The 12,009-nt window shown below is 44.8% G+C and overlaps 1 protein-coding gene across 1 annotated transcript; it reads right to left on the minus strand.

The window, feature by feature from the left end:
- Window positions 1-431: 431 nt before the first annotated feature.
- Window positions 432-9,501, minus strand: MOG (myelin oligodendrocyte glycoprotein). The gene is given in 8 exon segments (XM_068557687.1): window positions 432-471; window positions 473-536; window positions 835-951; window positions 2,449-2,469; window positions 2,793-2,813; window positions 4,138-4,251; window positions 7,918-8,265; window positions 9,420-9,501. Coding segments are annotated over 8 exon segments (807 nt in total).
- Between the last annotated feature and the right edge of the window lie 2,508 nt (window positions 9,502-12,009).

Here is a 12,009-nt window from a genome sequence, read left to right on the forward strand (position 1 = left end):
GAGAGGTTGATCCTGTTTGGAATTCAGAGCATCCCTGCAAGTGCAGATTGGAATGTCCCCACAGCGAAGAGGCCAGTGAGTGTGCAACTTGATGGATGCGACATCCCCGAGGACCAGTCTCTGGGCCAACCAGGCTCTTCTCCACCCTGCCAAGATGCGACATCATTCAGAAGGGGTTTCCTAGAAGGAGGAGAAAATAACTTGAAAAAGCTGTCAACAGTTTCTATCATGAAACTGTCACACCAGGGAGAAGAAAGGCCCTGTGGAGTCATCTAGTCTTGGAGGTGAGGCCCAGGGCAGCTGCTGTAGGGAACAATCGAGAAAGGAGGCCAGCTGGAGTGGGATTCTTGCTTTGGAGCACGAAGGTGGAGGAGGAGTCCTCCCTCCAGCCAGGCTCACCAGCCCTTCCTTTCCTTTGGGATTTTGATCCCTCAATAGCCCCCTATTCCCCTTGCTGCTTTCCTCGTTTTTGTTTTTGTTTGCTCTCAGCTTATAAGAAAGAGAAGAAAACTTACTTAGCTCTTCAAGAAATTGCCCTGAAAACAAAGAGAAATAGATGATGAGTGGAAGATGACTAACTCCTCCCACATCCTCCCTGTGGAATTCATAGTCACGCCCCCTCCCTTTCCACTAAGGGACCCCACAGAGCTCAGTAAGTGGTTCTCTTCATGGATTCTCTGAGGAGCCTGGAGTTGGCCATGTGGACAGAGCAGGAAGGAAATTCCAGCTCTGAATCTTGAGCCCTGGTTCCATCCACCCTCTTTATGTTTCCCACTCAGGGCTGGCTTGCTCCCCTGCTGCTCAGTGGTCCTGTTTGCTGCCCCAGCACTGCACCTGCCAGCCTTCGGTGTAGCCAGTTGTAGCAGATGATCAAGGCCACCAGGGGTCCGAGAACTGGCACGATTACAAACAAGGTTATCTTCCAGCAGGGCACCGTCAGGAAGTGGGGATCTGAATCGTTTGCCACAGAACAAACAGGATTAACATGTGTTCCCCCTTGTGTCCCACCCACCCCTCTCCATTTATTATTGGGTTTCTTTTGGGTGGTGGAGGGGGGAGGTTCTTAACCTGGGTTCCAAAATAGTTTGTGGATAGAGTCCAGGGAGTTCATGAATTTGGATGAGAAAAGCACTACATTTTTATTTTCACTAACTTCAAACTGAATTTAGCATTTTCTTACACTAAAAATGTAGCTAACAAACCAGTTATCAGCAGTGACTGTGACTTTATCACCAATGGAAACCACATTGCCTTCAGAGTTGTTGCAGAAATCTTAGAATACTGTTTATCAATATTTTGAAATCACCGAATTATTAGACCTGCTGCTACATTTTATTATTTAATGTATATTTTTGTTATTTAAAGAAACATTTGTTACTTTATCACACATTTGTTTATATTTCAAAAACTATTTCAAAACAATGGTTTGCTTTATAATCCTATGTGTTATATTTTATGTGTACAGTTCAAAACATTCTGGAAAGGGAGGGGTCCATGAGGCTTCACCAGATTGCCAAAGAGTACAAAAAGTTAAGACCTTTGTTATTTGAATCCTGTAAAACAAAGATCCTGTTCCTCCCCTTTGAGTTGCAGACTGTGTGTGTTGTTTTTTCTGCACACTGATTAAATGCTAGCGCGGAGCCAGGGGCACCTCCAGCCTCAGGAGGAGAGGCTGTTCAGGAGGGCTGCTCAGAGCAGGGACCATCTTATAATTTCTGCAACATCCATTCAACAAATATTTGGGTGCCCTTCTGTTGTAGGCATTGTCGTTAGGCACTGGACAATCTGCAGTGAACAAAAAGGACAGAGACCATGTCCTAGGGCCAACATTCTATTTTTTTTTTTTTTTTTTTTGCTGCACGGCATTCGGGATCTTAGTTCTCCCACCAGGGATTGAACCCTCACCCCCTGCAGCGGAAGTGCAGAGTCTTAACCAGTGGACCACCAGGAAGTCCAGGCCAACATTCTCGTGGGGTTTGATGTCTTCACTCTTCCCCCAAGACGCCTTCCCTGAGGAGTCACATGTAGCTACTCATTCTGTGCTGTGAAAACTCATTCCTCTGTGTGAGTTGTCGATGATGTATATGTACTTTGTTCTCCAGTTAATTTATGTATATGTATCACCTCCCCAACTAGACATCAAGTTGATGTGCAAAGGATCTGTTTACTTCCCCTTTGTAATTCCTGAAAAAAGAAGTAATGTACATAAAGTACTTGTAATTCCTAGAATGTTAACATTTGGGAAGCTGTTACAGTGCCAGGTACATGAAAGCATAATGTAAGTGTTTGCTATTATCTAACCCATCCTAGGTGCAGATGATGACATTCAAAGAAAGAACAAGAGAGGGAGGAAACCAACCAGAAGCCAGGGGTCCTTACGTCCCCAGGTAACAGGAGCCGAGTGAAGCACCAAGCTGACCTGCGGGGGCTGGGTACCCCAGGACTTACCAAAAGTCCGGTGGAGATTCTCTGAAAGAACAAATGGAAAGGGATTATTAGTATGGCACTCAAAACAATCTTTTCTCCTCTGAGCCTTTGTTATTTAGTCACTTGAAATTGTAAGTGACGCACATGGAGGAAAGGAAGCTGTAGGATTTTACTTCTCTGGCTGAAGGCAGGGAAGAGGAATGAGACTCTACGACTGGTTATAGGAGTTTTAAATAGTGAAGTTTCCGCCTGAAGGGAGCACAGGGTATTGGGACAGAGGCAGAGATGGTCTGAGAAAATGACCATTTCAGTTACGCCAGAAGACCTGGAGGGAGGCATGGGGAGGGAAGGTGCCTGGAACTCACCTATCTCTGCTGGAATTTTTCCTAAAATAGAAAAAGGCGACATTTTTAGTTCCAACTCAGGCACTAGATGGGGCCCCTCCACACCCATTGCCTTGGGCCTTTGTGCAGGGTGTTTCTCAGTAGCCCATGAACATCCTTAGAGTGAGAAGAGCACCAGATTTGAAAGCAGGAGTTCAGGCTCATTCCCTGGCTATTGCCTGGGTTAAATATTGGGTTAAAGAAAGCGGAGAAGCTCAGTAGACAGCGATGCTCACCAATGCCCCAAACCAATCTAAGGTTTTATTACCGCCCCCACTGCTCTCTGCTCCTTTTCTTGCTGGTTCTCAGTTCACAATGTCACTCCACCCCGCTGGGTTGTCACTGTAAATCTAAAGCTACTTCCCATCTGAATGAGGAAGGAAGGAACTAAACGTTTAGTTGAGCAGCTGCTTTGTGACCGGCTCTGTACTAGGCGCTTTACATAACACTATCCCCTTTAATCCTCCCATAACTTGTAGGAGGGAGGGTGTTATCTCTACTTGAATCAGACAAGGCAACTGAGGCTTGGAGGGTTCATGTCATTGTCTGAACTGGATCTAAACCCGGCTGCCCAACTCCACTGATCAGGTTCTTTCTGCTCAGCCATGTGGGCTGAAGACCTTTCTCATGTGGGAGAAGAGGTAACTGAGTATCTGGGACGAGGTCACGGGAAGAGAAGATCCCGCCAATATCCCCCCTCATATACTCCAAGCCCTCCTTGCTGCTTTATCCTCTTAGGAATGGGAGGGGGAGGAGAATTGGAGGCCCGGCGGGCTTTAGCTTTGAGAACGCTTGGTGGCGGGGAGAAGTCTCAAAATGAAAGCTCTTGGGCACAAGAGAGAAGCTTCAGATGGTTGAACCCGTGTCCTCAGTGTTGGATGGAAAAGGAGGAAACAACACCTACTATGTGGTAGGGACTTTTACTTACAGTGTCTTTATTTAAACCTAGTAGCACAGACTTGCCTGATTCTGAAGCTCACACTCCCCCAGTTGCATGAGCTACTGTGTGTGTTTCAGGGGCCAGAAGATAGGGGTTTAGGCCTGAGCTCTGCCACTTATAAGCTGTGCCAGCTTGAGTAAATCTCTGAACCACTCCAGGCCTCAGTTGCTTCCTCTGTAAAATGGGGCTATTATATATCAGCCCTACCTCATAGGGAAATGAAAGGTCCTATTATCTAAATGATATTTACATTCGGTAGGATGTAAAACTTGTCATTATGGAGTTCTGAACCCAGAAGTCCCTCAAAAATAAACGTTAGCTGACCAAGCTCCAAGAGACCAGGCACTTCAGGGAAGGATCCCCAGCCAGCCACCCTCCAGCCTGTACCTCTGAGTCTGCGCTGCAGGCAGAGGAAGACAAGGCCCACAGTGATCTGCAGGAGGAGCACAGGCAGAACCGCGATGAGCACCAGCACTCCAGGGTTGATCCAGTAGAAGGGATCTGAAAGGCAGAACCGGGGTGGCCCAGCACTGTATCATCAACGCCCAGCACAGTGCCCACGGCTCCATGAGTCAGGTTCAAAGAAGATGACTCAGAACTAACACCTAAGCTTAGGTTTAAAGGAAAAGTAAGTGGTTGTTTCTGGGAAGGACCAGTGGTTTAGAATGACAGGAGTCGAGGCTGTGTACTGGGCCAGTCTTGGAGAGTTTTGAGAACCACGAAAGGGACTTAGATCTGATCCTCAAGGTCACGGGGTACCCTGAAGCATTTCATGCGGAGGAGTGACAAGATCTGATTTACTGACTGCAGGACTGGAGGAGGGGGGCGAGGGCAGTCAATTAAGAGGCCATGGTAATGGTGAAAGTAAAAAACATGAGCCTAGGACAGTGGTGGCGGTGTAGGAAGTCAAGGTGAACTTAAATAGGAAAAAAAATACATATTTTCAGTAAACTTTAAACTGAAATTTAGTGTTTCTTTCAATTATGTTTGTAGGCAACACTCCACAACAATATGAACAGAACCTGAGACTTTGTCATCCCTAAAAATCACAAATATTTTCATATCACGGTACAGAAATCTCAAAATATCACTTATGTTTATTTTGAAATGACACTATTATCAGGGCCACCCTATATCTTACTTTAATATTTTGATAACTGTATTTCAGTACAAGTATGTTTTATGCGTTTCAAATATCCTTCTGAGAAGGGGTTCATCGACTTTACCAGTCCGACAAAAGGGTGCATGACACAAAGAAAAGTTAAGAACCTTTCTTCTGGAGCTTTTGAGAAAGTAGGGTCCGCCGGATTTGGTAACTGAGCAGACATGGAGTGGGAAAGATGAAGAGACAGGGGATGACCTTTGGCCCTCTGGCGCCATCTATTGCCGGGCCGGCCCTTTTCATCTTGTTCTCTGCGTTAGGGGGCTAGATAAAGATACTACCATCAGGGTAGGCATTAAGTCACAGCAAACAACGTCAAACTGGTTTCTTAGGTATAAGTACCATCCTTCAAGCTGCGGTTTCAGGCTCTTGTCTGTTACTGTGTTCCCCAGGAGAAAACACAGCCAGCTCTACTTTCAAAGTTCTCATTGGAAGTTACCTGGAGCAACGTGGTTTAGCAATTACATATTTTAGTTCCTTTTTTTGTACACCTTTTATATTTTAACAAAGGGTTAAGATCACAAAAAGAGAGAAAAGGAGACATTATGAGACTTCTGATGTAAAGTGATATGAACGAAGTATATAGATAGCATCACCTATGAAATATGCTTGACAAAATAAATCAAACCTCAATCTTATTGTTCATATGCTAATCTATAAGTTTACAGAAAATAAAGGGTAGGGAACACTGTATTAAACAACATGGGAATGAAATCAGCAAAATCTAGACTGTGAGAAACTCTACAGGGTGAATACCAGCCTGTGGATCTTGTTTGGATTGGATTCAAGCAAACCAACTGTAAAAATATATTTATAAAACAATCATAAAAATGTGAACACAGACTGGGTATTGTTAAGAATTTTTGTTAAATTTTAAAGATGTAATAATAGTATTTTGGTTATGATTTTGTTTTGGTTTTTTTTGTTTTTTGTGGGGTTTTTTTGAGTTTTTCTATTTGAGACATACAGTTTTGAGGATTTAGCAATGACACAATAATGCTGCCTAGGATTTGCTGGAGGAATTCATTTGGGGAGGATGGTGATGAGTGGGGCCTAGTGAAACAGGTGGCCTGTCCTTGGGTCATAACTGTTGCAGTCAGGTGATGGGAACTTGGAGGCTCAATATAATAATCTCTCTACTTCTGTATATGTTATAAAGTTTCATAATGAAGAGTTTAAGAAAGGATTAGAGACAACTAGTAATAAAATCACAAAACTGACAAGAAAAATACAAAGTTGGAAGGAGAGATTAGAAACTCTTTAGAGAAAGAGGGGAGGTAATTACACCTGAAACTTGGCAATCACATAGTCACTGCATTTCAGTCCTAAATTTGTCTCAGCTTCCTGGATCCTCATGCTAGGTGGGTGGTCCATCATAAAACTCTCTTTTTTAAAAGACTCTTAGGCATGCAGATTATGAGAAGGGAGGAAGAGGGTCGGAATGTGGAAATCCACCCAAAGGAAAACTTTCTCCCCAGGCAGTTCATTTGTTTGTTTGTTTGTTTGCTTGCTTGTTGGGGTGGGGTGGGGGATGTACTGGGGGAGGCAGTTATTGAGCTAGGAAGCTACTGAACAGGAATGAGGAAAATCAGAAAACTGGAGAGATCCTCACTATCAGACTTCCTTGCAGGTAAAAATCCCCCAGTGAAAACAGCTGTATGAAGAACATTCTGTGACACACAAAGCTGTTTTCACATCCCTGAGATCCCTCTCTAGAAATAGTGCTTTGTTATCCCGCATACAATGCCATCTTCTGGTCCCAGCACTGCAACAGTGGCCCTTGAGATACAAAAGTGATCGATTGTCTGATGTTTGCCCTGCAGGTGGGGAGGAGGGAAGGGAAATGAACTGAGGCTCAGGCCTCAGAATATTTTTGTTCCTCAATTAAATAGCAATTAACTTTCCAATCTCCCCCTCCTTGTCCCTGTCTTAACCCCTCGGGGATAAAACAAAAAAATAAATTTCAAAGTCATCCCTCACATAAAACATACCACAAACGAAATTCTGGAGAAAGGAAGCAGTGGAGGTAAAATCTATAGGTAACATCTCTTTCTATGATTATATTCAGACATTAGCTCTACTTGTTTAACTCCTTGCAACTATGCTTACCAGGAATATATTGTTTAATAATGTTCCTCATCTAATAAAACACCACAAACACATCAACTGAGGAATTCACTGTAATAGGATTTGATAAGTTTGACGTCTTAGGAATAAGGCCCTTGTTTATAACAAATAAATGAAAAGACAATCCAAAGCAAAACAAGAAAGGAAAAGGTCCACTTGGATACTTTGATTAACTTTCAGATAAGTCATTTTCCCCTCTAGTAGCACAAAATAATCACAAATTGATTATTTTGGATTTTGCTGCTTACATTTATCATTTTTTCTATTTAAAAATTTTTTTTAATTTCTCTGTACGTACCCACAAATGTGCATGTTATATACACACTTTTATATAAATGGATAAATATGATGATATGGATAAAATTATGGTCTTTTTTCTTTTTTAGTTGGATCACACCCCATCCTCCCTTGTCTCCCCCAAAGTGAACCATATTAACTTTCTTATGGATATCTTTATATATTTCTCTGATATATAAAACATAAGGTTTTGTTTTTGTTCCCTATATTCTGTAGCTTGCTTTTATCACTCAACAATACCTTGTAAAATGCCTCCAAGCTGTCTGGAATGGCCCTAAAACAATCTTTTAAATGGCTACATGATATTCACTGTATGGGTAACAGTGTTTACTCAGTCACTTCCCTACTCATAGGCACGGACTCTGATTCTGGCTTCCTTCCCATGCAGAATAATGATGTAACGGACAATGTGAGCATATGAGTTCCCAGAGATACTGATGTGCGTATCTCTATGGAGTTAATTCCCAGGAATGAGCTGTTTGGGTTGAAGGATCTCATCTCAATTGAGAGAATGACTGAAGGCTCAAAGGGAGGTCCTGGCCACGCAACAGACAATACCTACTATTATAGACACTACTCACCTTCCACTTTCAACTCCATTGCTGCCTCTTCTTGGTAAGAATGATCTCGGAAGAAGCAGGTGAAACCTCCTTCATCTGAGAACCTTACATTCCGGATCCTGAGGGTCACCTTCCCCTCCCCAATAGTCTCTTTCAGCAGCTCCGTGCGGCCCCGGTATTCAGGCGCCTGCTCTTCAGCTTGGTCCTTGCCATTTCGGTAGAGATGAACCACCCTGGAGAAGGGGGGTCGGTACCATCCCACCTCCATGCCTGTAGCGTTCTTTCCTGGAGATATGCGACAGGGCAATTCCGCTTCATCCCCCACCAGCGCCCGGATGGGCTGCCCTGGTCCCATTACTCTGAACTGTCCTATCCAAGACACAAAAGAAAAGAAACTGAGCATCAGAGGGAACCTTGACAAACAAGCCCTTCATGGGAAGGGCTTCTTCAAAACAGGGAAAGAAGAAGACACTTGATTTTTAAATAGAATTCTAGAGCCGGGGAGAAGCTCAATTTTTCTTAAAGGTCTCTGGTTATAGAGATACCGTGAGTTCCCTGGACAGAACATTCTAGCATGTGGTCATCCCAGCCTTTAGGTCCCACCTTGGAATGTGGTCCAGCATCTTGCAGTTTAATTGTCCCGTGGGCCTCCCTGTTCAGACTTGGCCAACTTGATCCTTCTTCTCCCCTTAGAGGTTTTGCTTTGGTCGTTCCTCCACCACCACCTCTCCATCACTTCTCAGCCCTCTGTACTTGTTCACACCCTGGTCCCAAATTCCTCTCCTCTGAGATCTTCCACCCTAGAGGTGGAGGATCTTCTTTCCTTCTTTCCTCCTTCTTCTTTTCCTCTGTATCTTCAGTCCTCTCTACAGCTCCTGGACCCTGCCCTGTACATGTTCCCAGTCTTTTTTCCTCTGTGGGATATATCTCCTTGTCAGACTTGGAGCTACTAGAAGATGAAGCTGGTTTCTCCATTAGACCTGCAGCCATTTCCCGAGGGAGTATATGTTCTGAGCCTTCTCTGTTAGGCGGCTCCCTGAGATTGGGAACCTGTCTTCGGAGAGCAGGGCTCCTCTGTAAAAACGTATTAGTGCCTGATAGTGTGAAACAGAACTCTCAAACATGATGAGACACTACAGCTCAACAAACATTTATCATGATTTACCATGGGACAAGCACAACTAAGCATATTATATATCTTATCTCATTGAAACCTGACAGCAACTCCAAGAGGCTGTTATTATGATATTCCCCATTTGATAGGTGAGAAAGCAAAGTTGGAAAGATAGGTAAGACCAAGTTCAAGGAGAGCCCTGAGTTAAGGTCGCATGATGGATCTGGGTCCCCTTCTGAAGGCTGTAGGGAGGCACTGGCGGTATCTGAGGGGAACCACGTCAGCACATTTATGTTTTGAAAAGATAACTTGCATTGCAACTTGAGGGTGAGTTGAAGGAGGTGAGCCCAGGGAACTAGCCTTTCTGTTCTCAGGGTCTCCCCAGGGCAGGAATAAAGATAAATCTTACCTGCAGAGCTGGAAGACAGCTGGAGGAGGAGGAGGAGGGAGGGGAGGCAGCTGGGCAGAGAGGAGCTCAAAAAACTGGCCATCTCCACTGTCAGTGGGGAAAGAGAGCCCCTGCAACAGGGTCAGGCCAAGCAGAGGCCCTCGGGATGCGTGTCCCCACGGCTGAAGAAGACCCAGGGGAGGATCGGGGAGGGCAGAGCTGCCCTGGCCCTGCTTCCTCCCCAGCAGAGTCGCAGCTGTGCTCCCAGGCACAGCCCCACATCACCCTTGCCAGGCACTTACACAAAAGGGCTACAGAGCCAGGACATGACCGGGGTTTGCCTTCCCCACCCCCTCAGAGTTACGGAGCAGAGGCTGCCTGGTACTGGGCCTTCCTCCCCCACTCTCTCCCCGCGGCCAGCCATTGAGGGGGCTTCTAGGATCTGACCTGTTGGGATGGATCACTCACTGGCCCTCAGGCTGAGGCTTGTCGGTGCAATCTGCAAGGTCCCTTCAATCCCTCTCCTCCAGGTATTAGCCAAAAGATAGGGATCTGTGTTGGATTTTTAAAAAAGAAGGAACATTTAGGCTTGGTTTCCTATTTCTACCGTCTCATAACTCATTACCAGGCCATTCTTTCCTCTTGATGTCTGACCTTCCTCTCTCCCACCGCAAATCCAAACACCCTTCCTTACGTTCAGATGTGTTGCTTGGACTTAGTTAGCTTCTCCCTCCCAAAGAATACATTTCAAAAAGTCACGAGTTGGGACTTGCCTGTTGGCGCAGTGGATGAGACTCCATGCTCCCAATGCAGGGGCCTGCGTTCGGTCCCTGGTCAGCAAACTAGATTCCACATGCATGCTGCAACTAAGAGTTCTCATGCCACAGCTAAGGAGCCTGCCTGCCGCAACTGGGACCTGGTGCGACCAGATAAATAAATAAATAAATAAATATTAAAAAAAAAAGAAAGTAATGCATTAAAAAAAAAAAAAAGTCACGAGTCAACTGTCAGGAGTTGATGGCCACCTGTGCTCCAAGAGGCAAGCATGAAGAAAGCAAGATCCGCAAAGTCAGCGGCTGTCAATCAATACAGGCACTGAGGACAGATCAGCAGTCAGGACACAGCCCCCAGCCTGGGCATCACTGTCCAATTTCCTTAGTGTCACAGGGGAAAGTGAGATCTGGGATGGGAATATGATCTTTCTCCTTATCCCCAGACTTGGCTGATCACTAAAGAGTGAGACCAGTATCAGCACCAAGTTTGAAAAATATATTTTCCAATCTTCAAACAAGGATGTCTCATCAAAAAAAAAAAAAAAAAAAGTCAGGATGGACAATTTAAAGCCATGCTGTCCAATACTGTAATCACTAGTCACAAGTGCCCATTTAAATTAAATAAAATTAAAAATTCAGTTCCTTGATTGCACTAGCCATGTTTCAAACGCTCAGTAGCACATATAGCTAGTGGTTACTGCATCGGACAGCACAAATAAAGACCAGATCCATCACCACAAAAAAATTATATTGGGCAGCACCGTCCAAGGGCTAGGAACAGAACAGGGACAGACATTTTCTGCTCTTGTCTGAGATGAGCATGAGGGGCTAGAAGGATGGACTCCAGTCAGCTGAGTCTGGGAGTGGTGTATTCTTTTTTTCTGCAAGGCGGCTGTAGTTTGGGCACAAGCAGGCTGGCTATTCTGAAGCCGTGAGGGTGAAAGTCAAGGTCTGGAGGGATGAATGAGGTGGGAAGAGGAGTCTCTGTGCTTGCCTGACTTCCTCTTATGTGGGGATTCTCTCCTTCTAGAACCTAACATATCCTGTGATGCTCTTCCTCCAAGATACGAGTTCAGGTTCAGGTAAGAAAGTTATGCACAAGATGCTTTCCTGGACAGGGTTTGGGGGTCGTAGGGTGCTTGAAATTGTCTGGCACTAGTCCATTTGTCAAAAGCTGGATAGGAGATCAGGGTGGAGGGTTAGAAGATCAGAGAGGGTCAGGAGCTAGCCAACCAAAACCACTTATAACGACTACACCCCCTACCTCTGAAGAGCTCACCTCACTCGCCTCCATGCCTTCGACTGCCTCACATCTTTGGAAAGGGGGTGGATTTCTGGAGCTGGGGCGAGCAGTCCCTTGGATGACATGGTCTCTGGACAAGGGAAACGGGCAGGGCCACCAGCAAAAACAAAGCCGGTGGAGTTGCCATTTACAGAAATCTGGGTATAGGAACATCTGGGTTTTGTTGGACATGGTGCATGGTGTGGACGTGTCTAACAACCCTGTGTTGCTGGTCAGGCTGGTCATTTCCTTCAGCACTTAAAAGTTACTTTAATTTTATGTGGCGTATGTTACATGATCTTGCAAATATTCTTGGGTTGTTTCTTACTCTCCTCAGTAATTTCCATTTGATCTACACCTCTCACCAGGTCTGATAACAGGCCGTGTACACAGTCATGTATGCAAAGTGACATACTATAAATATGTTAATGTGTACATTAACACACTATCCGTATGTGAAATAGTAAGCACTCAATAAATGGGAGCTTACCTAGATGTTACCCAAGAGCAGTACTGCGTAAGCTTTTACAGAGAATGTGTAAAATATATATCATGC

This window comes from Eschrichtius robustus, chromosome 12 (assembly GCF_028021215.1).
Source record: "Eschrichtius robustus isolate mEscRob2 chromosome 12, mEscRob2.pri, whole genome shotgun sequence".
Lineage (NCBI taxonomy): Eukaryota > Metazoa > Chordata > Mammalia > Artiodactyla > Eschrichtiidae > Eschrichtius > Eschrichtius robustus.